Source organism: Buteo buteo, chromosome 10 (genome assembly GCF_964188355.1).
Source record: "Buteo buteo chromosome 10, bButBut1.hap1.1, whole genome shotgun sequence".
Classification (NCBI taxonomy): Eukaryota; Metazoa; Chordata; class Aves; order Accipitriformes; family Accipitridae; genus Buteo; species Buteo buteo.
The window spans coordinates 35743800-35768638 of NC_134180.1; the positions used below are offsets into that span (position 1 = coordinate 35743800).

The 24839-nt window shown below is 36.5% G+C and overlaps 1 protein-coding gene across 2 annotated transcripts in view; it reads right to left on the bottom strand.

Moving 5' to 3' along the window:
• Nucleotides 1–24839, bottom strand: part of SPATA6 (spermatogenesis associated 6) — a 46003-nt gene that overhangs the window by 13071 nt on the left and 8093 nt on the right. Inside the window, exons 4-11 of one of the 2 annotated variants that reach the window (XM_075037068.1) lie at nucleotides 24383–24424; nucleotides 22905–23026; nucleotides 18242–18322; nucleotides 15342–15620; nucleotides 13621–13708; nucleotides 11844–11884; nucleotides 9981–10156; nucleotides 659–758 (exon numbers count right to left, since the gene is read on the bottom strand). In XM_075037068.1, coding sequence (XP_074893169.1) covers nucleotides 659–758; nucleotides 9981–10156; nucleotides 11844–11884; nucleotides 13621–13708; nucleotides 15342–15620; nucleotides 18242–18322; nucleotides 22905–23026; nucleotides 24383–24424 — 929 coding nt within the window. Of the gene's footprint in view, nucleotides 1–658; nucleotides 759–9980; nucleotides 10157–11843; nucleotides 11885–13620; nucleotides 13709–15341; nucleotides 15621–18241; nucleotides 18323–22904; nucleotides 23030–24382; nucleotides 24425–24839 lie in introns of both variants that reach the window. The other variant, XM_075037067.1, reaches the window with a different exon arrangement.

A 24839-nucleotide genomic window follows, 5' to 3' on the forward strand; every position in this document is an offset into this window, starting at 1 on the left:
ATATCCTCTTATCTTACCTTTCCTTTACCTCATCTCACACTTAAGACCCTAAGTTCTTTCCAGATGAAGAACCTTGTTATTCAGTTTGTACAATGCTTTGGCCAGGGAGATCCTGTGCCACAACTGGGTTTCTGAAAATCGCAATAGGAAAAATTTTTATCTGTCTAAAACCATACTTCAAAATTCCATCAGACTCAAGGACAAAATATTCTGATCCGGGGCATAATCTCATTAAAGGGCTCTGTTCATGGAAAGCCAGGTAATTAAGGGAAAAAAGCACACATCTGAAGAATAATATTAGCTCTACAAACAGCTGGACACAAGCAGCTGCTGATGTGCAGCTGCACATGTTAAGCCTTGATGTTCTACAGATCTGTAACATATTTTTTGCCCAAATTGGAAATGGAGAACCAGATATAAAAAAAACTTTAATTGTCCTCAATAACCCGTGAGAGGGTTACCTATACCAGGTAAAGGCTACACACATGGAGGCTACTGAAATCAGTGTGAAACAGTTCAACTTATATACTGAATCCATATTTCTACAATCAGGGTTGCTTCAAAGGACAACATTATAATAAATCCAAGACTGTAGGCACAGTTCTCTTCCTCAGCCATCTTGGAGAAAAGAAAGGATTTAGTTTGCCGTCAAACTTACAAACATTAGACGTTGTCTAGCACTGTGTGTCCTTAAAATATTTTTCACTCTTTTATGGATCTCATCTCCATTTGCTGGTGAAGGCCAACCAGAGCTAAATCTGCAAGAGGAAGAAGAAAAACAAACAGAAGAAATATTTTCTCATTGAAAAGCTCAAACATGTTTTTGACTCAGATTTTTTTTTTTTTTTAAATTATGAAGCATGCATTACTTCCTTCTATTTGGAACATACACAGTGTTTAGATTTTATTCTTTTTCTCCTCTGGGGTACAAGTAAAGAAACATTTCAAAGCAGCACGTAAATGATATGCATCCATGATACCAACAGAAGATGCAAAACATAGAAAATGTTGGATGATTTTGTAGCTTGAGTAATATTTCTGTAATGTTTGTATTGTCCCTACAGAATAGAAAAGCTATACAGTTATTCTATTCCCTGTGATCAGGTATCATTTTGCTTTTTTTAAAGGAAGTATTACACACATGAAATTCTTTTCACTGGAATAAATCAACAGGAGGATAACCCCAATGTGTGCAAATTGGAAAGCCCATGGAGTTAAAAACTGGCAAATTCACAATCTTTATTTCACAAGATGGCACTGCATTTTAAGTTGCTTTTTTACATTAAAAACTAGGTAGCTTGCTTGATATGAGTGACTTAAACCCAACAGCTACTTTTGGATTTTACCCTTCTATGTTTTGCAGCACTTTTTTTTTCCACTGGGGAGACAAAAAAAAACCCACTCCTCATCCTTCTCAGCAAGATCAGAAGCTGACAGAAATTTCATATCAATAGTTATTCTTAGACTGTTAAGGGAAGCAACTAAGATTTTAAGAATAGGATCATTTACGCACCAACCTCCACATGTTAGTACACTCAAAAATGTATTATTTAGAAAAAAAAATCAACATAAGGAAACAATTATTGGGGAAAAGTTATGAAATGTTTACTGACACAATCTCATCACAGTGGATAGGAACAGGGCACCAAGTCAAGACTGTGCATCTTCATTTTAATGTTTCCTAACTCTGAGAGCCTGACTTTGCACCAAGAGAATAAAAACCTCATGATGTGGTATCATCCTAATATTAATATGGGTCGCCAGGCAAGCTGCAAGCTGGCAAGCCATACCACTGCAATTTGAGCTAATGGAACAACAGCCAACAGCAGTACTGGGCGTCCATATCCTGGGTGGATTAGGAGCACAAGAAACAGTGACATGCTTTGATAGTTGGCTTCGCAAATTTGATGTGGCAGAGAAACTTCATGACTCTGAACCCTGAGATTCTACAGTCGGCTCTGGATGGGTTTGTGGGACTGTGACTGCAAGCCCTTCTTGCCCTCTTCTCTCTAATTTATCATGTTCCCTGCGTTATCCAGTCTATCACTCTGAAATCCTCAATTGTATCGTGCCTGGATTAGTTTACCTGCACCAAACTTCCAGAAATTTCAATACAGCTAAAGAACTGTGCAGCTCCTTCCAAAAAGAACAAACCAAGTACACATAGAAAGCTTCAGTCCAAAACAAGTAGCTTGACAATGTTAAAATTAATGGAAGTAGGATCCTGAAAATGGGAAGTGCCAGGCTGCCTTGAAGGTTACAGGCAGGGCTGGGAGCACTTTGCAATCTTTTGGATCTACTACCAGAGAGAGAAATACAAGTAGAAAGTGACCAGCTCTCTGCTTTTGAGTAACTTCCTTCTATTTTCTTGTATCTAATCAACTTATTTGGACTCACTTATTATTGCTTACCTTTCTAAAATATCTCTCTCTGTTCTAAGCATCCCCAATATTTTCATCCTATTTATGAGTTTCCTTAAATCAAACCATCATATTTCTGAATGCTGCTATTTTTCTTCAAGAAAGGGTGCCAAGAAATGACACAATATTGGAAGGATGAATCATATAATCTACAGGGGGATGTATTTTCCATATTTCTAATGACATTTAGCATTGTTTATCTTTGGATCATTACAAGCAAGAATTTTCACAAAGCTGGCTATAACATTCGTATTAGCATCCTGAACATTTACAATTAATTTCAAACCCAACAGCATACACAGCAAATCCATACTGTTCAATTCTTTTGCATACTAGAATCTAACGATCTGTTGCACTAAAAGTTCTCACATAACTTCTTCTAAAAGAAATCAAAATGGTTTGTGAATTTTGTCGGGGGAGGAAAGCTTTGCCTTTAAAGGAATAGAAGTCTAAGTCCCTTAAGCAGGTAGAAACATTCATTTCCCTAACAGTCAAATCCCATTTGATGTTCTGCATTACAATGCATGTGCTCTATCACTAGCAGTGTTTTGAGAAAAAAAAAAACAAAAAAAGTTTTTTTTTTGTTTGTTTTGTTTGTTTTTTTTAAAGAAGAGAGGTAAAGGAAAGGGACTGGAGTGGTACTATCATCTAGCATTTACAAACATTTACTAATATTAAAGAACCTCCGAAATGCATGTTTAAAAATCTGCATCCTAGATGCAGTAAGAGTGAGTCATTTCCCATTTGACAAATAAAAGATAGACCCATGAAGTCATGGCATTTTCTCTTATTTATACAGCAGCTGCTGTTCTTCTAACATCCAGGTTGCTGGCACTGAGAAGAGAAGTTGGAATAGATTGCCTTTGGGAAATAAATTTTATGAAATTCGTATGTAAGATTTCAGATCATTGTTATTAATCTTAAATTTACAAATATCCTTGGAGATAAATGTATTTGCTTTTGGTAAAAAGAAAACCCAGCTTGCTATTGTATTCATTTAGAAAATACGTGGCTATGTCTGCAAGAAGAAGAAGAAGATTTAAGTACCTAATTCAAGAACTATTAAATTTCTTTCTTCAGGTGATTTTATTGATCAATCCACTAGTGTGCGCTGTGGTATAAGAAACATTAGCCACTCACACATACCCCAAACTTAATTTACCAAAAAAAAAAAAAAAAATCTTAAGTATGATTAAAACCAGTATCAGCTTCTTTTTAATTAGCTTTTCTAGTATTGTTATTGTCTAATTTTAGTACTAACTATAGAGTCTAATCCACATTTAAAATCATAATGTTAATATTTACATCAACCAAAACTCAAAATAAAATCATGCCTGAAATGTGACAACCATAATCTGAAGTGAAACCTTTTTATAATATTCTAATTCTCCTATTGGAAATGTTTTATAATACTGGCTTTATAGCACAGCTTCTTAGAGTATAAATAAAGGGATTCCATTTGCCCAAAATCACCAATAACGAGTTTTTAAAATGACTAGCTACTTATTTATGTGATTAAGGTGTCACTATCATATTGCAATGTTGAAAGGAAAGTAATTTCATTTCAATGACTGTTTGTCCTGATAAATGAAATAAACTTCTACAGCTGTATTCTTTGTCATACTTCCAATTTTCCCTGGGACTTGCAAACATTCTGCAGTTACATCAGTTTAAATTGTTTATTGATTCCAATAGATTGTATAAACACTTTGGAAATATAGCTCAGTGACCTAGAAAAAGCCAGATCAATCAGAGAACTTCTCAAGATTAATTTCAAAGATGTTGTGTCGAGTCCGATCAAGGAAACAGAACCATTTTCCCTTGTAATGTGACTAAAGGCATTTATTTTCTTTTATGAGATAAGGATTTTTTTAAGGTCATACAGACAATATCTACCTTGATATAAAAAAAAAAAAAAAGGCAGCCAAGCAGGCAGTCTAGATCTTGTGCTAAAGATTGAAGTTATTTTCATGTATAATTTTATCTATTAGGATGAAATACTCCATTAGAAATACAAACAGGATACATCCACCCATGTACTCTAGTCAAACAGCAGCTTGCAAACTTGAGAGCTGTAATAAATAGGAATTTTCAAATGTCAGACAATCCAATCATCTACTTGCACATAGCAAAAATGTTAATATCACATTTCAGCAGGAGATACTAATACATTTCATATCAGTAGAATTAATGCAAAAGCCTACTGCAGGATATTTGCAATGCCTATCATGACCCCTTCCCCCACCATCACACCTCCTAGCCTTGTGAACAACTCAGTGCATGTGGCCCCCATGAAGAATTCATCAGCTTCAAAGACACAGACTTCATGCTGAGCAAAACCACACACAAGGACAAACTATCAGAGGACAGAAATCAATGAAGTCCTGTACTACCAGATTCACAATTGGAGAGAATGCTACTGTAATTGGGAGAAGAGGGAGAAAGAACTCTTAAAGCTAAGTATAACCTGAAAAAACCACAATCTGAAAGAACTTATACATGGAATGAGAGATTTTCAAGAAAAACAAATACATTTCATTCTGAAATAGAAAAAAGATCTCACAGATTTTATATCCAAGTAGGCATTAATGCAGCATTCATAGTAAGTGGAGAAGTTGCTTTATTCTCATGTAAGAGGACATGAATGGTAATTCAGTACAATGAACTTGGTTCTCAGTGCATACTGGTCTGTATGGAGGCACAATAGAAAGGCTAGGCTACGCTTCAGAGTTTTACTGGTCTACTTAGTAAAGGATACAATTTTGGTTTACTTTTTCTTAAAATGACTGATGGCTATGAACCTTAGTGTAGATGCTGTGCAAAAGTGTTCTAGAGACTATATTGGTATATACCAGTTCCTAAATTGTTATGAAAATACACCAACATAAAAATTCTTACATTCTCACAATATTTGAAATGGAGGAAGCAGGCTGCTTTCACAATGCCAGGATACTACCATGAAGCAGAAACAATTACACACAGAAAAGGCCTTAAATCAAAGCACAGAAGCCTAAATATTTGGAAGCAGAAGCTGACAGCTTAGCTGTGTACCCATTTGCTCTCGCTCGTCAGTAAGAAGTGAAATAAAAAGTAAAAATTTTTCATCCTTTCTACATAGTTTCTCTTACTTTCAAAAGCCCTGTTTACGGTTAGGCCTTGAAGCACTAGAGATACATTCAGTGCCGAGTGTTTAAATTAGTAAATGCTTTCTTTTCCCTCCTAAGTTTCATATCTAGCCCTTAAAACTGTGGCAAGATGCATCATCCTCATGTAAAAAGTGAAACTTCAGCGGCAGACAGCTTCTGAGATTTCAAGGAAGGCCAATACTCTAGCTGAGCAGTTGCCTCCGAAAGGTTGAAGTCATTCTGGTACTAAATAATTAGTATCTCATAAACAGGCTGCACCTCCTTATTCTCTTTGGAAGCTTTTCCATTACCTTCTATCCTCTCTGAATTTATCAATTTATACACAAAACGGCTTTGACAGCAATCAATTTCAAATTCACTTACCGCTGCAGCAAAATCAACCAATGAAGATGACAAATAGCATGGATGTTGGTCAAAAACACGAAACAAGGCTTAGGTACTGCTCAGTTTTGCAGAATATAGTATGAAATAACTGATCTTCAAGAGCGATTCCAGAAGTTAACTTAAAGAATGCAAAATAAGTAAACTTCCCCAAGAATTGAGACTGATAAATGCAAAAGATTCAAGAACAACCTTACTACCAAACTAAATTCCAAAAAATCAGAAATAATGACTTTTAAATGGCTAGAAATAGACAGGAAACCTAGTTGCAGCCTCTCCCTAGAGCAAGCATTTTTTCTAAAAAGTCTGCTAAATTTTTCAGTGTTCCACTTTGTAGTAGAAAGCTCTCAGAACTTAAACACAGACTCTCACAGAAGTAAACCCTGTCTTCGGATGCATGACACTCTCTAAAATATTAGGTGAACTACCTGTGTCTGGATTTGGCTATGCAACAAAACTAGTACCCAAGATCCTGGGATGACACATTTCAAGATCACTGAAGAACAAAGCTTCTGGTAACTGGAATTTTCAAGGACTTCATGTAGGATCTAGTATTCCATTAATATCTAACTATTAGTATCTGTCATTGTATCTGTCATTAGTAATATAATGCTGGTATTTCCCTAGTACTTGGAAAAAGTTAATATAAAAAGATGGTAGTAAACCAATAGAGGAATATTACAGAAGGGCATCTGATCCAGACAGTTCACCTCTGCCTTACTTCAAACACAACTTCATTTTTTGTTAAATTTTATAGTAGGGAAGATCACATATCAGCAGTATAACTAGGAGAACATAAAAAAAGACATCGAGTTGCACTTCACTCTGGAAACAAAAGCAAAAGCCTGCCATTTCCAGAGTAGGAAAAATAATTATTTGATCCCAAATGCATGAGAAGTAGCTTTGCCTCTCAACATAACAGAAATGGACAAATACTCCTACGATTGCTGTAGTCTCTTGAGAAAAGGATTTCTCTTGTGCCAGCACATAGCTCCATTCAGAGGACTTCTGCCATTACCTTACAGAATCCATCTCACTATTTCTCCTTTTCTTTACGAAAGGTACTTTGCTACAGGTTTCAGTGCTGCAAGGAAGGCTTAGCTTGTAAGTCCCCAAGAAAAACACCATCTTCTAGGAGTACATGAGGATGTATATGCATCATGAAAGCAAGGACTGGTCTTGAATTTTGCTTTCCTGCAGCATCATTGAGAGAATATAGTGCTAATGCTCTTTCACAAAGCTCACAGGATACTTATCTATGCACAAAAGGATACTTATCTATGCACAAAAAAACAGACTGTGGGGGCAAGTCAACTGCATTGACACACTGCTGGCCACACATCATAGGCAGGAACCAAAGAGTGTGTATGTACCATTGGTCTGCACAGGAGCTAGAATCAAAATGGGAAGTGGAGTTGTACGGCCATGTCACTCTGCTGACTGTCAGTTTGCAACACCAGCAAATGCTTTCCTTAGGTGACCTAAATAATGAGAAATGTAAAAATAAAGTATGAAAAATAAATATTCAAAACTTTGCTGCCTTGTTCAACAGTGAATCTATTTACAGTTCTGCTTCTGGCTCAAACCCATTGGAAAAGGGGAGAGGATTGATTTGCAGTCTCTCTAGCAGGCTTACAGAAAGGGACTGGAAACTGCTGGAAAGGATACAAAAGGGCTCAGAGGACCTTATGCAAGACCCCAATTTCTGTATCACTGAAAAGTATTGCAGTGGCTTAACAACTATTCAGCAGGGCTCTAGGAAGTACTCCCAAGAAGGCAGACATTCACTTTACACTAATTTAAAAAAAAAAAAAAAAAAAGGGAAAAAAGGAAACTAAAGGTTGAAGTGGGGAGTCAAGTTTCATATTGACTGTGGGTAGACTAGCATTAAAAAAACCAGCCTGGATATGCTAAGCTCTTTGTCTTTGTAAATCAAAATAAAATTGAGGAAATAAACACCAAATACTGTGAGATAAGACTCTATATTCTTGCAAATACACTAACACTGATATACTTTCAGTAGTACTGATTTTCTCTGTACTTCTATGATCTGAACAGCAGCGTTTGCATGCATTTCCAAACGTTGACCTCTGATCCATGTTTGTCATTCCAAGTATAACTCAGTCTACAGTCAGCTAAAACCATTGTTATCTCAGCAGCATGAAACAGAGATCAAATTTTTTAGACTATGCCCTTTACCTTCTCATTTTGAATTTTTTTCTGATGACAAAAGTAAATGCTTACATCTTTAACATAAAGAGATGTAACATCTCTAAAGAGCTGAGAACATTTGTTCTAATAAGAAGAAAAAACATAATTTCAGAAGATCACAAATCTCTTCTGCAGAGGGGCTCATAAAGAGAAAAAGCAAGAACATTCAGACAAGCTCAAGATTAACTGGCAGATGACTAAATTACTATGCATGTAACAGCAGCTCACAACATACAAGACTTTCCTGCTATCAATACAAGGGACACTGTCAGCTTTAAATATAAGGCATTTTAAAATTTACCCCCTCCTCCCCAAAAGGAATCCAGCTGAAAAAAAGATTAAAAAGTCACCATTACAATAGCTCTTCCCCAGACATGGGTAACTAATGCACAAACATTGTCAGAAGACAGTAAGAGAGTAGGGAGGTAGAGAAGATGACAAAGAAACACCCTCCAAACCTCAGATGCATCCTCATCTCTGTGTAACAGTTCTCAAGAAATACTATTATACAGACCAACAAACAAGCAAGTTTTCAAGCAAAGGAAGATGTTAAAACACCAATTTGATCTTTATGAGTATTAAAAATCCAACCCCCACCCACCATCTGTCATTTTTCTTTTTAAAGAAAAAAACTGAGACAATTTTTCTATTTTGAAAAAAAAGCATTACGCTGTGTGTAGGCTGTAAAATGCACCCTGTGAGCATTGACCAACTGAGGTACCAATGGTAACAAGGATGAAACAGCCTGGAACAAGTGTGAACTAGCCACCAAAGTACACCTCCAGGCAGGGCCTCAGTAAACACTTCAGCATCTAGGACAGGACATAAGTTTGATTCTCAGCTTCTCCCAATTATTTAATGTTATTTGCTTATTCAGGCCCAGCTTAGTATATTGTTTTTCTGCTCCCAGAAAGCCATCTAGTAACTTACTAAACTGAATGTACAGTAGAAGCATTGCGCACTAAGTACATGTTGTACTCAGCAGGAGGTAGGGAATGCTCTCCTTGAAGGACTGGAAAACTTAAGCATGAAAAATATCTGTTGCTTTTTGACATTTCTTCCATCCCACCCTCAAGAGACACCCAAGCTGTGGGGTTTGCCCAAAACGTTCTACTGAACGAAGGAATATTAGAAACTGTCTCCACCCCAACCCCATCGTGGTCAGTGGAGACTACTAAGAAAACTAACTTAAATACAGCAAGTAATGTACTCACAGTTGCTGCAGAGGCCCAAACTTAAACTCAAACACAACAAAATCTCAGGATGTCAATAAAGCAGAAAGACTGGAAAATAATACACTGACTAGATTAAAGCTAGCCCAAGCATGTTACGCATACTAGTCTCATATGTGACTACACCACAGTGACAAGTATGTGCTTACAAATACGAGTCAAGAGTCAGAAGGAATAAAGGTTTCCAGGTACCTGCCATAAAGCCTACTTGACATGCATCTATAGTTACATTCCTGAGATTCTAATCGCCTCTGAAACAGTGATTATTTATTTATTTAAGTATTCTCTGTTTTAGATGGACATTGGCAGCCTGAAATCTGGGACTTCATTGTTTCAGAGAAGGTTAGCAACAAAGATATCAGAGATCCTTTTCATTGCTGTATTGTTAGGATTGTATTCATTAAGCAGAGAGGTGACGGCAAACACGGCACCTGAAGAAAAGTCAAATGACAACGCAGTTGTTGGGGAAAGATTTTTCAGTCTCTTCAGCCTGCATACCTCCAAACATGCAAACTATAGTCATGCAAGTACTGTTAGCATCTGCTCATGTTAATAATTCCAGAATTTCACAAACAAAACCAAGTCATTACCTTTCCCTTAGAGAAGATCGATTTAGCACAGAACTTAGAGAATGCTTCTGAAATGCTGGAGGTGCTGAATGCTCTAATGAAGCAGCAGAATGGGACTGTCTGTTGGGCGGATCTGAGATGCCATCCTCATTGCAAACATCAGAACTGTCAAAGTCTTTTCCATGAGTAGATTTTGCCTGTAAAAAAACCCAACAAACCTTGCTAAATTTTATTATGAATATCAAGATGTACAGTTTTCATGTTTTTATTTTTCAAACCAAAAGGTTAAAGGTTGCACATACATGCAGGAGTATCTGCCTGCTGGGGAAAGAACAAGGACCCTCATTTCATAGAAAGAGCCCTGGTCTAAATTAAATCAAGTGTGAGAGGACTGTGTTGGTATCTAACACATTACCTTATGGCAAAGTCTACTGTAACAGTCCTTTTATCACCTTTTCTGACTGCACAACTTAAAGGCTCACCCTTCCCAGGAATCTCACAGATTCAGAATGATGCCTGAGTCTAAACAACACGAACCTTAGACTTTTTTTTTTCTCCTCATGATTTGCTGTTCCTCAAGGGAAAACTCAGGCCCATCTACTCATCTTCTGCTCACTCTTCACTATACCAGTTACTCCTTCCGTAGTTCCTATTAACCTGAAACTTACCACTAAAACGTCTCCACAGGTTACCCACTTTTACCTGGCATGGGGATTGTTACGGGAGCTGTTTCTCAACGCTGAGGAAAAAACCCAAAACCCACAACAAAACCAGACCAACAATAATCAGGTTGCAGGGTTTTTTCCTCAGCTTTGGGAAACAGCTCCTCTTAAACAAAGCTATATAACATTTCTGGCAAGAAAAAGATACATTCTCTTCAGCCCTGATTTTGTGAGAATCACAAGTGATTAGTGTCATCAAGAACATGATGAATTAACCTGTAGCTCAGCTATCTGCATTCTCCAATGACTGCTCCTAAAATCTACTTTCCCATTGGGTGTGGGCAGAGGGATGGGGGAGATGACACGACCTTAAAATAGCCATCATTTTTAAAAAAAAAAAAAAAAACACAACAAAAAAAAGACATATTTAGCATACTTAGCAGAAATTCTCTATTTTCTTTTCAGTTTCTCATTTAAAGCCATGGAACAAACCCGAAGTGGCACAATATGTTAAACTTACATGGTACAAAAAACTGCAATCCTTGGTAACAAAAGTTTAGACTCTGACAAAAGTGTGCTTAACATATATCAAGGTTTATCCTTATAATTCCCCTTCTTTCCTCCTCCCTGTTATCATCACTTTTCCTAGCCGTTAGGAAATCTAAGAGGGCATACATAATTAAATGCTTAAACCCACAATTTCTACAGTACTTCAGGCAAAAACAACTAAATGAGGATGGAAAGAATAAAAACACCAAAACCCAAAGGAACCCCGACATTAATCTTCAGATCCATTTACTAGACAAAGCAGCTAAAATCTGAAAAAGGAAGGATGCGAAATAACAGAACAGTGGTTTGCCAACTGTACCAGTGCTACCTTTCGGTACAATTCCAGAATGAAGTGTGCTCTCAGAATAACTGGGAAGGCAAATGCAAACTGCCTTTAAAGGCTCTTCTACAGCCTTGTCACAAGCATTAATGCTAAGGAGAAGCAAGTTCTGTACCTACAGGCATGAATATCTTATAGAGTGTTAAGTTTCACATTTCTATTTGTAAATAATCTGTCAGCAGGCCTAAACTGGGTTAGATCAGATTTAAAACATTCCTTTTCTTGCTTTTGATGCTACAGTAGATAAAATTTCAAAAATACCTATGCAAGACAATCCTCAATCAGACCTTCCCAAAAAACAATGTGTAAACAATAGCACTTCAGAGTACTCACTTTTGCTTTCTTGGGTCTGTAGCTACCGAGAAGAGAAGGATCTGGAGAAAGAAAAACAGGTGCATCCCAGAAGAAATTCAAAAGAAAATCCAAATATCCTAAATTATATGTAATCTTTTACAAAACAGCTTACCACTCCTCCCAAATAGTACTAAAGCAATTTATTACTATTATCATTATACCTTGTGAAATTCTAAGCAGTCTCCTCAGTATATTTCAGGAAATCACTTTCTTTAGCTGAAAACAATGACTTCACATTTAATGGAATACAATGTTTGTAATAATGAATCAGTGTATGCACCATCTTCTGCATAGACAGAAGTGGCACATTTTGTTAAGCTATTTATTGCCTAAATCAGTATAAAATCAAGCTGTACCACTCCCCAAAATTCTCATGTACATTACACTACTTTGCTAATCTTCTCTGAACAAGCTTCCCTATGACCACTTCTCCCTCCTCCTGTCACCTCTTCATTCCTTCCTTCACCACTGACCCACAAAGATGAGTATGAAGCACATGGAAACATACGTGGGGAAACTATTAGGTCCGTATGAGGTTCGAATATTTCACCAATGTCAATACACACCTCATCCCTGAGGGACTGACATTAAATTATGTCTGCCTTCTTGATCAGTTATATTAGTCTCTACTGAACAACCCACACACTGTGACCCAAGACCAAAGAGGTACTTCTGTGTTGTACAGCAATGTAAAGACACCCCTCTATTAGCTACCTGCACGAAAACAAGAAAGGACTAAACTGTACTGTCAGTATTAAGATTTCTAATCCTAGGAATCTGTTTTTTTTCAGAAGTTACAGTTAAGCCTCGAGACACAGGCAAGTGACCAGTGAATCCTCTGGATATTAATAGTGAGGTAGGTTTCGGTCTCCTAACCACTGGCCAGAAACCACCAACTCATTTCGGAAGTATGCAATGGTATCAGGTGATAATAGGTCTGTTACATTATCCAGCTACTACAGATTGGTAAGTATGAACACAAAGGGAAGGTGAAACGTTTAAAATCCTGCACCCAGTGCTACTACAAAGAACAAATGTAAAATAACAAATTCATAACGATTTGCTATATAACAGTTTATAATTGGTGAGGAGGCACAATAAAAATGAGGCAGAGCACACATAAACTAATACTGATGAGACTTATTAAAATCTTCATATTGCCAGACACATGCAATATAATCAAGTTTTAGGGTAATTCCTTAAATTTCTGATCCCACGCCTTTTATTAAACCCTCACTTACTGACACCAATGAATGCTGAAGCAGGTATTGGAGCACAACCTGGATGCTCATTAATAATGGTAAGTCACTGATCCACTACTCACAAATACTGCTGAAATAAACATTATTCAGCAACAGAGCCCTTGAACTTCAAAACGATCAATACTCCAAGCCTGACCAACACACCCACAGACTGTGGTGTAGATCTGCTCCACTATCCAACTCATCAAAACAAATGGAGTGAAACAGAGTACTTGCTTTGACTTTGGTATTTTCTACTCCTACTTTCATATAATGTAGAACTATGTTCCAAGTTCCATGAGGTGAAGAACTATTCAAAACCACCTTTTGCAGCAGTAGCTTATTCAGTATTCTTCCTGTTCTTAGGAAGAAAGAACAGCTTTTTCACCATTATAGACTGATATTTTTATAATAAATAAAAAAAACCCAAAACAAAAACCCCCAAACAAAATGACCTCACTAAACTACTACAGAAAACAAAAGCATTAATGAGAAATATAGTAGAAAATACTGACCATGGTCTACCTTGGTCCAGGCTTCCAGTGCGCTTTCTTGCGTGGGACACCAGATATGAAGTTTAATACCAGGACTTGTTTGTTCAACCTGAAGCAAAAATACGTTAAAATGCTCAGTATCAGTTGTATCAATTCCTATTTTTATCTGTTTTCGTTCAGAAGATTACATCTAGTCCTTTCTGAAATATTTTATTCTTATTTAAATACTATTTAAAACTATTTTCACAACACTTTGCTCATGTGTATTATTAACATTACTGTGCATAAACAAAAACAGTGCTAGAAAACTCTGAATATCATACTGTTCAAAGAAAAAAAATGCAGATAGTTTCTCCTTCATCTATAATGTCTGCAGTCTTTTCCAACAATTCTTGGGATCTCATGTTTATTCCAGATAGTTCAGATCTTACCAAGAGATCTGAATCTCTTCCTGATTAAAAAAGTTACATTTAGCATAATCTAATTTTAATCTTCATGTAATGCAAAATCTCCAGGCCAAAAGAGTCCTCAGCAGTAAAGATGCCCTAAAAGGAGCGTTCTCAATCTAGAAAAGCCATGAGTCAGGATATGGTACACTAAGAGACAAGCTTTTTCTTTTTTGTACAAACATAACCAAGCAATCGAAATCAATAATCAGTGTTTAAAGATGCTATAATTAAACTGTGAACTTCACCTATAGATCAAAAAACAGAAGAATTGATTAAAAGGAGTTAAAAGAAAAATATCTGAGAGAGAGATAAACAGTAGGTTGATGAATGATTAATGCATTATTAAAGCTAATCTGAATCTCTAAAAGGTACCTATATGTAGAATAAAACTTGGAAAACAATTCTAAAATTTGACAAGTTATCATTAATTCATTTGTACATAAACTAGAAAAAAATTAAATAAAGTGAGAAGCAAACTAATTAAACACTGAATTATCTCAATGGCTGTGACAAGCGTCCAGAATTGTAGACAGATCATAATGTCATAGCACAGAATCAGAACAATCCCTTTTCTGCCCCTACACATTCAAAGTAGTTTTCTAAAAATAAAGGATTGTTGCAACCATAAGAAAAATGCAGAGAAAAAAAAAGTAACATGAGAATATGATCCCCCAAGAGGCTGGGAAACGTGGCCCCTTCGTATTCGAGCACCTAAACACAGTTTCCTTAAATAAGTACCTAATTTCAGAATAATTTTTCACATACAGTTAGCAAAAAGTCCTTATGTGGGTGCTAAGGTGCTAAAGTCAGGTTGGTTATGAACTCCAAGTCAAAGCATTAGAGATGTAGCTCTGAGCAAAGGAAGTGTTTCAAAGATCACAGGATGCCAACATAAAAAAAGTTGAAAGAGAGGAAGTGTAAGTGTTCGTAATGTGACTAGACACTCTTTCTTTAAAGTCTTATTCAGGAATTTTTAATACTAATATCAATTACTTCCAAGCTGAATTTATACACCTATTATCCTGTCTAGTGCACTGGAAGAAAAGAAATGGGGCCTCAGAGAATTTAACCAAGATATTCATGAAAGAATTTGATCTTTGTCTGTTACTAATGCGGATAAAAGAAATTTTATTTTAGTTAATTTTACATTTAAATCACTATGTGACAGACTGTTAAGGAGAGAAAAATTATTCATCTAAACTAAGAGCTGAATGAATTTCTGGAGCAGTATTTAGTGAAAGAACAATATTTGATCTGAGCTTAAGCTGGAAGCACTTTGGAAAGAATACAAACCCGTCTAACTACAAATGGAGGTTTATCGGTTTCTCTTCTGAATTCATAAGGACCAAGGTTTAAATGGGCCAGTCGTTGCCTGGCTTCTTCTGATAGCTCACACATTCGTCTTTTTGTGTATGGAGATGGAGAACGTGATTTAGAAGCTATTGTAGGCTGCTCGTAGTTCTTTGTTGCTAAGTTGTGTCTGCTTTTCTCAGGTGAAACAGTATTTTTCTTTGGTAACTGTGTTTGCAATTTTCCATTTGGGGTTGAGTGATGTACCCAATTCAAATCACCCTAAAGTGAAAAAGAGACGTTATCTGGTTTGACAGCATGCAGAACAAAGATCACCGAAAATAATGCAAACAGGGAACTAATAATTTAAACAGAAATAGACGCCATGTCAGCTGAAGCTCCCCTCACAAAACTATAATCAAACAGCAATTTAAAAAACAACAATGGATTTACCATTTTCTCTGAAACCAGAACAAGGTTAAAACACACATTACTACATGTTAGATGTTAAGTATCTAATACTTACCCAATTAGTTTTCTCACACAGTTAGTGTGCAGAGACTGTAAAAAAAATTAAACTGAATTTTGTCACAAGTTCATTTAACACAAACTTTACCTGGATTGGACATACAGAGATTTGAAGCATTTTTTCATCTGTTTAAAGTTTTTTTTAACCTTTGAATTTCTTACCCTTCAAAATAAAATACATAGATTAAAATAGAAGCCTATTTAATAGTTTCAATTATATACATTTAGAGTTGCCTAAAGCCTCACAAGAAGCATAATTACATTCTCTGAAATGCATATTTTCTTGGATCATGGTGAATTTACTAGTTCTTTAAAGAGTTATAATCAAGAAGCTATGTTTAGCAAAAAACCCCAACACTTCCCCCCCAAAAAAACCTTTAAAGACCATCTTCAAAAGATCCTCTCAAATCAAGAATACTTTTGCAAAGGAGGAGGCAAAGCAGCTGTTTATTTGTACAACTGGCACTTGACATCCAAAATACGGATTTTTGTAGCTAAAATTTATAAAAATCCCACCATTATCAAATATTGCCTTAAAAGTCTATGTCTGAGTTGACGCTGCTTTTAAAGTACCTACAGACAGCAGAATAAAGGAAAGTGGAGGAACAACCAACCTCACCACCGCCCTTCCCACCACATAGGATGGGGGTGGTGCTGTTGTAGTTTTTGTTGTTGTCATTACCAGCAAAGGCTACCTAACAATCAGGACTGACACCACCTCCAAGTAATCATTAACTTCTTCAGTGACCAATTTAAAATTCTGGGAAACTGCTTGCAGCATCGATGTTCTGTTTGAAATACATTATCACTCCTTTGTAATTCCTGGCATTAAATGAGCATTCAATTACTCTACAAACTTTATAGGTCAAGGCACTCTAGATTATACAACTCTTATCAGGCTACTTAGTCAGCAGCATGTTTTAACTTTGAATACTGCAGTATGGATAATTAGGGGTTTTGGTCAAATTTGGCCCAAAAATCACAGGTTATAAAAGATATAAAATGATGGTATAGCAAGACTTTTCTTCCTGTTAGAAATTCTTTTTCAAGCTTGAGGAAGTTGACTTTAGTGTTAAATCTGAATGTTGCATGCACTACTTCAGTTCAGAGGAACCCAGAAATAAAATGTCCAGCTTGCCTTCGAGCCTTTCCCTCTACACCCAACAATGAATGAGGCTGAGGTTGTGTGTTTGTTTTGCATCAACATAGTTTGAACCTGGCATCACACAGACTATTCATGCCACTGTCTTTCTCACGCCTGTACTAGCACTTGTGCAGGTGGTAGTGAGCTAGAGTATGGAACTGGACCAAACAAAACCAGACCTAGCTCTCTAAGATTAATTTCAGTTTCACCAGAAATGTGAATTCTGGCTTACACCAATCGTGAAACTAGACCTTCACTGCAACATATGCAAATTTGATATGCCATTCATAACATACTAAATACTTTTAAGGACATTTTAAATTTTAAATCAAACTGCCCTCATTGAAGTCACCTTCAGTGAAGTTAGTTTTCTGACAATGACAATTTTCACTGATTTTTTTTTTGTTTATCTAAGTGTCCCAATACATTTTGTCTGCTAAAATTGCAAGAAACTTCTCAGTGAACTAATTAGCAATGCCACAAACAGGTCAAAGTCACGTAACCGTCTTTGCACGCAAGCCTTCCTGACAACCGCTCCATTTTAATGAACCTGCACCATTTTTCAATAACATAGCAAAAAAGGGAGGATGTAAGAGTAACTTTATGTGATAGCTTGTGCCAGGAATCCCAACAAAAATTCCAATCCGTGAGACCAGAGAAGCGTGCTACCAAATGAACAAAAGCATCAGAGAGGGTTTTTTTTTTTTCCCCAGTCTCTTCAGCTACTTCACCTTTAATTTTGCTCATTGCAGAAGCAGCATTTCCAGATTAATATTGGTGACAGCCTTTGCAACAAAAATCTTCATTACTGTTACTGATATCATTATGGAAAACAATTAAATTAATTGGTTTGTTTTTGATAATGTACCTTCTCTTGACTTCACCTAGCTTTCATTGTCCTTAATTTTAAGTGTCAGTAAAAAATGGTGAGAAGGCATCTTCCCACCTACAAATACACCAGGGATTGACACTTCAGCTGATCACAGAACATAGCAGCTGATAATTGTTTCAGATTCAAGGAACTCTCAGCATTTACTGTCATGCACCAAACCCACTCTTTACTCATACTTGATTAAAAATTTAATCAAGTTGTCAAGCACCCATGATAACTGCTTTAACCACAACAAAAGAATGAGAAAAGTTTGAAGTGAGCAGCACATGTAAAAATTGGAACCAAGGCTATCAATATTAAATCTAGAAATTAAATTGCAAACAATTTAATTATGCTAACCTGTATATGACTCCTTCCTGAGCTTAACAGACTTTCTGTAATAAGGGAGCTTGTAGAAAATCTCAATTTTGGTGCAATTCCCTAGAAGAGAGACAATAATTGAACATCAAGCTCCAACTCAAGATAAAGGGTATCAAAGAAGTAAATGTCACCTAATGTAACAAACCATTCCTAATTTTCAGCCATTTCCTTTGTTAATTTCAGCCTTTAATAAAGATAATTAGAAAAGACAGAACAGCAACGGTAAATGTCAAGATGCTAACATTTGCATTTCTGACAATTCAATTACAGATGATTATATTGCTTTTGTACAACAATTAAGGTCTGACTTTTATTTCAATACATTTCTTTGTCAAAAGTACTTTTTAAAGATTTTTTTCACGCCATGCTATGTAGCATCAATAAAAATTCCAGTCATGCTCTAGAACATTAGAGTTAATGCCTAAGTTTCATTAACGCTAACTTTGGAAACTTATTTATAAGTACTCTCAATTGTACAATCTTTTTTGTAAAAACATTTTGAAAATTAGTCAATTGCACTGCAAATAACTACTCATTTGTAACAGCATGATTAAGAATACCCTTTATTCTATAACTATTAGAGCAAAGTCTGATTTCTGTGGATTGTCTCCCATATTCTATTATCATGTTCCACTTCCTCTCAATCCCCCCTTACACATGTGGATGGCAAAAGGCAGCCCTAGCTTGACCAATTTGGAATCAGTAGCGTCCAGCTGGGCCTCCTGGTCAACCAGTACACAGGTAGCAATGGCTGGCAGGTCCTTCTGTCTTTACAGGGCTAACAGTTTCTGTTCAACTCATCTTCTTTTACTGCAGCCATGTCTAGAAACATAATACCTCTCAGAGCTCTATTTCCTGTTAGATTTAGCTAGAATTGGCCAATGTATACAAAATTTCCTGGGTGCAAATGGCAGAGATTATGACACACAAGTGTTATTTCCTAAACCAGCAACATTAAAAAAGGCATAAAAGAACTAAAGGCCACATACACTATAAACAAGTGGGAATCACCTATGTGCATCTTACACAGCTCTGCAGAAGCAAAGAGGGAATCAAGGGTCCCTAGAACTTTCTACCCTCTTCTTCCAACACAGACAGAGTTTGCTGCCCCAAGGCATCTGCGTGCATGGGCATCTGTGCACATGAACACACAAAATCACTTGGAAATGAAAAGAAGCTGGTCTGTTTGTGACTCTACCCCATATTCTTAAGAATTAGCAGGAAATTTATGAGTGAAAGTCTACTGCTAACCAAAGTATTCTCTACCACCTGCCCAAACACATACTGATTTCCCATAAGGGAATATGATCTGGCGCCAGGTTAGATTATGGAAATGAAATGACAAAAATGCCAAGAAAGCTCAGTCATAGCAATTAACAGAGTCCAGGATTCAATCAAGTTAGGTTATGGCATATAAAACAGATTTTAAAACTGACCATCTTTAATCAACTCATTTTTATTACTAATGAATTGTCAAGTGCTATCAACAATTTAAAAAAGGACACATCAGAATCAGTAAGTCTTCTATAAAAAGCAACAACAGAGCACCTACTGCTCTCACAGAGACTGGGAATGATTACCGAATTGTTAAATGCTCATAGCTAAAAAAATCACACAAAACCATGGTTTCTTTAGAGAAATGGTTTGTGGAGAGGGAATACAGGATGACACTCACATACATAGGCATGGATATGACAAAAGTAACTTATAGGCCAAAAGCAATCAGAGTTCTGCTATTTTCTGCAGTTCCCAAACTAGGGATTGCTGCAGGATATTCAATATAGTATTATGTAAAGACTGCCATATAGCCCCAAACATAACTGTAAATGAAAATCCAGCCAGAAAGTTTTTGGGATCTGTTCTTCTGCCTCCGGCTTAGTGGTATCTGCAGCCCTGACCAGGCTTGTCAGTCTTTCCGTACCAGTCATTAAACTGAAGTGACATGGACATAATATTAATTTGATCATAGAAAAACTGTAAAGGTGGTTCATATTTAGAAGAACACAAGTTAGAAAACAAGTCTAATATATGGTTTTGACTGTAAGGAGCATGTGTACAAGTCTGTAGCTTAAAAAAGTATATATGAATATAATAGAAGGTCTTGTATCGGTATGCTAACAAAAGATAGCATAACTAAAAAGAAACTGTTTTAAGTAACGTGGCAAATGCTGCATGAGAGTGGGGAATTGAGATAAGAATGTCTGTAAAAAGTCACCACCAGTCAACGCTTAAACATATTCTGAAAGGCAAGGGTTGCAGAGAAATACAGAAGAGCCAGCAAAAGCCTCAGCTGGGCAACACTGGACCAGGAGAGATAACTTGAGGCACATCTTGTATGCGTATTGTGTTTGTAAGCCTCATAAGACATTTAGCCAGAGACATTATCAGCCAAGTGCCAGATTTCTGGAGGAGTTCTGATCCTCTCAACTTGGGATTTCTTCCAACTGGCAGATTAGCAGTGTTAATCAGACACTGCTTGTCACTGCCTATCTGAACTCCACAACCGCAACCTTGCTGTTGCTCCCTTTATTTTTTTTAATAAAAGACAAATTTATTGTGAATCAAAGTGCCAGTGAAGCACAGCTGTCAGTCAATACTCAACATCTCAGCTAGCTATAAATAACTTTTCATGTGGGACGAACATGGCTTGACTAGCATGGGAATACTGTAAGGGTTCTCACAACCTTTTTTAACACTTTCCCTTTTGCTTAGCATTCACATTCAGTGCTTGGTGCTGACAGAGTTAGCAGGAGATACTTGCCAGTAAAGCTTAGAGACCACTAGGAGATGGAGGCGTTTGAGACCACATTTCTACTGGAAGTAAAAATCCTCTCACAGGTATCCCATTTGGCAAGCAAGGAGAGGAACCTCAAGTTCTTTTTGGGAGCCTCGCTCCAATTCCATCAAACACAGCTTCTTTATTATTCCTGAAATTGGGGTCAGTGTGCCAAAATCCTTTCTTAAACTGTTCTTTCTGCAAAGGAGATGGAACGGAGCAACAGATGCTTCTGCAGTCCTCGTTCCAGGGCAGAGATGGATTTAATTTACACTGCTCCCAAGGACATGGAAGTATATTTCTGTCTTATATCAGCCAACTTTTTAAAGCTACTACAGTGTCATCATTCAGCTACACATCCAAATGACTCTGATCACATCTTCTCACAACTCACAAATTATGGCACCTTCTCTTTACTAGAAAATACATAATTTTTGTATTAAAGAACTCAGTCCAACAAACTTCTCTAGTGGCTCTGCTTCTACAAAGCTTCATTAAATTGCATTTATAAAAAATTTGAAACCAGTTTGCTAAATGAGGTGGTATTATTACTACCTCCCTATCTATTCTTTCTCAACACCAGGAAAGTACCTATTCTTTAAGTAATATGGAAGCAATACAGTCCTACCCCCTCCCTTGAGCCACCACTAACATGCATAGGATAAGTCATATCAAAGAGATGCTATGGCCAAAAAATAATGGTTATTTTTGCAGGGACAGTTTAAGCTGCCACAGAACTATACATTTTGTACCACAAAATCACAGCTTTAATTAATTCAAATGTAACACAGCATTAGACACCAAATTAGCACTTCTAATTGCAAGTGACCGGGCAATTTCCAGGTGACTGGGCAATTTCCAGGTTGCCCTTGCAGGGAAAGATTATACTAGCTAAAAGATATCAATGACCTTTAACCAGCATTTCCCTCCTGCCATGTGTTTTTAATCCAATCACAATGGACAGGGCAACTGAGTCCCTATCTTCCCAATCCAAATGTCCTGCCATTCTGCTAGTAAAACTTAACCAAAATAAGACAAACAAAACAAACCCCAAACACAAATCTCCCACATCATCACCATAATCTTCAAAGTGCCTTCCTGAGTTATTCCACTGACACCCAAGATTCAACAGCCAAACTCTACGAAAGGGCAGTGTGAGATGAATTCATTTTCATTTACTATGTATTTGAGCCCCTATCTCCAGAAAATTAACATTAATTCATTGCACTCATTCTGCCAATTAGTTGTTGTTTACGACAGCTTTTTTGAAACTGTAGAAAAAGCACTAAATGAGTGTGAATGGCCTGAACAGACCTTAAGAAACAGGGTTTGGAACTGAAAAACAATCATGCAGCACTAAGCTGTATTTCAGTTACTTACTATTTTAGTGGTGATCTTGCACCACAGGGAGGCCCACAAGTCAGATGGCATGGCACTATAAGCTTGTACTGGCTGTCACCGTCCTAAACAGTACAAAAAGTAGTCTGAAACAAAATGCTACAAAGACAGACTGCGAAGGAACAGTACATGGTTTATCTGTTGAGAACCGTGAAGTTGATAGGACATCTCCCTCTTCTCTTGCATCCCTTCAACTACCAACTGCACCACAGATTAAACTGAACAGAAGACATGTCACAGTGCCACACTGCAAACCAAGTGCAAACTAACTTTTTCACATTAAATAATTTCTTGAAGCATTTTGAAAAAAGATTATACCTTCACCAAAGTTCAACTGTAGATTTGTACATTCAACACCTGAAATGGCAAAATCTGTCAGAAGTAATCACTTCTCATTTGAAGTAGTTCAAGGGGTTTCTTCAGTGAAACACACTGTATCATAAATACAATCCACAGATATTCACTCACTGTAAAAGAAGAGGACCTCTTCATTAAAATCTCACGATCTAAACCATGGTGCCCGTGGGTAAGCTTAGGGTCAGGGAACAGGAAATCTCTTGTATTTTCTTCATATGTAGCTAGAATTTTTCCTACTAAAAAGAAAATATATGCTTTGATTGGAAAACAGATAAAGCCATAGAGTACAGACATCACACACAAGACCATATTGAAACTAAGATAAATTTTGTTCTTTACAAATTAACAACATGGCTCTAAAACTTGTATCACACTAGGAAATAACCTCATCAGGTTAAATCATCAGCAGAAATGGGCAGAATCTACTCTGAAAGTATGTTTTACTGTTATTGTAAAAAAATTATAGAACAGTTAATACAATCTTCTTTAAGAGACATATAAGAATTTTTCTCTAGGCAATTCTTCAGTAGTTCTCCTCTTTCTTTCCCTTCCATGCCACAGAAGAAACTAGTTGGTTTTTTAATGGCAGCCAATCCCTTATGAAAAAATTTATCATTCCATATTACAGTAGTAGTAATAGTAGGCATAGTAGTAAAACGAAACGCAAGCAACATCAAAATCATTATCTCAAGATTTTCTTACTATGCTGGTTTCCTACTTTTTAAAAAACATATTTTCTTTAGGGGAAAACCTTGAATGTATATTATAAAAAAATTTAAATTGTGCTATTGCAGTCATCTTGTAAGCTTATGTTGGGCTGTATCACACTTATCTCTGACCCCTGAAAATTAAATTCCTTACCCAAGATCTTTTACCCTCCCACAACAAAAATCCACATTCAGTACATTTCTTCAAGTAAACAGTCTGGTAAGTTACCCGAGAGAAGCAATCATTTCCTTGAAAGTACTAAGGACAAGTGACAGAGAGTGCTTTTAATACCACAGTTTCCAAATGAGTCCTCTTTAAAACTTGACTTTATTTCCAATAAAATGCAGATTTACATTATTCATGGGAACACTTGAATTTCATTAAAATAGATTTTTATAATCACACAAACCAATAACAGAAGTACGACAAATCGCTATTTATTATCTTCACATATCCCAAGAGACCTATAATACTTATAGTGAGGATAAGAGTTTTCCCAATGGTCACCATTAAAATGGAAGGAAAAAAGTGTCATTCTGAGAACAAGATTATGCACTCTGAAATTTCACAGACAGCCACTTTGCAAGTGAATTGTGATGCAGTTAATAAGTGTGCACTGGATGATTTCAGTTTATATTCCATTTTTAAAATATTATCACTTTCCTAAGCCTGAGTATGATACATTTCAATATTCAGTTATTATTCTCTTTCAAGAATGAGATCCTCTTGATCTATTAACATTTTATATTCAGAGGACTATTTGTTGAAGAGCTTTCTATGTTGTTTGTGAGTTGGAAAAAGTGATTGTGCTGTAATGGGCAATGTCCTCATGGAAATTCACCTATTAAACTGCATAATTTATGAAGAGACTGATACAATACCTGGAGGAACAAGCTGTATTAGTTCAAGTACTGCTGTGTCAACTAGAAAGGAAAAAGTTTTTTCATGAGTTAAAAAAAACTGAAGTGGAAAGTAATTCTCATAGTCAAGAAAATGGCTCACTGATTTAAGCTTCATAGCACTATACATAGCTGCACTATTTCCACTACACCAACAATAAGAAAAAATTAAGAACAGCTTGCATAAATACCACAGAGGAACACAATGGCATTAGCAGTGTACAAATGACAACTCTAAATTTGACTTAGAACTTGGTAAGTTCTATCTGCTGCCAAGTTTGTCCTTCTTTTAAAGAAGAAAATGCAAGCTTTGCCACTTTTTCAGGTAACTAACTCCCAGTATGAGTTGCTGGAGTTTGAGTTCAGGGTCAGTGTTGTCTCACTACAATTCATTATGCTCCACATGTGGCAAGACATGTAATTCTCTTAAAAAATAAAA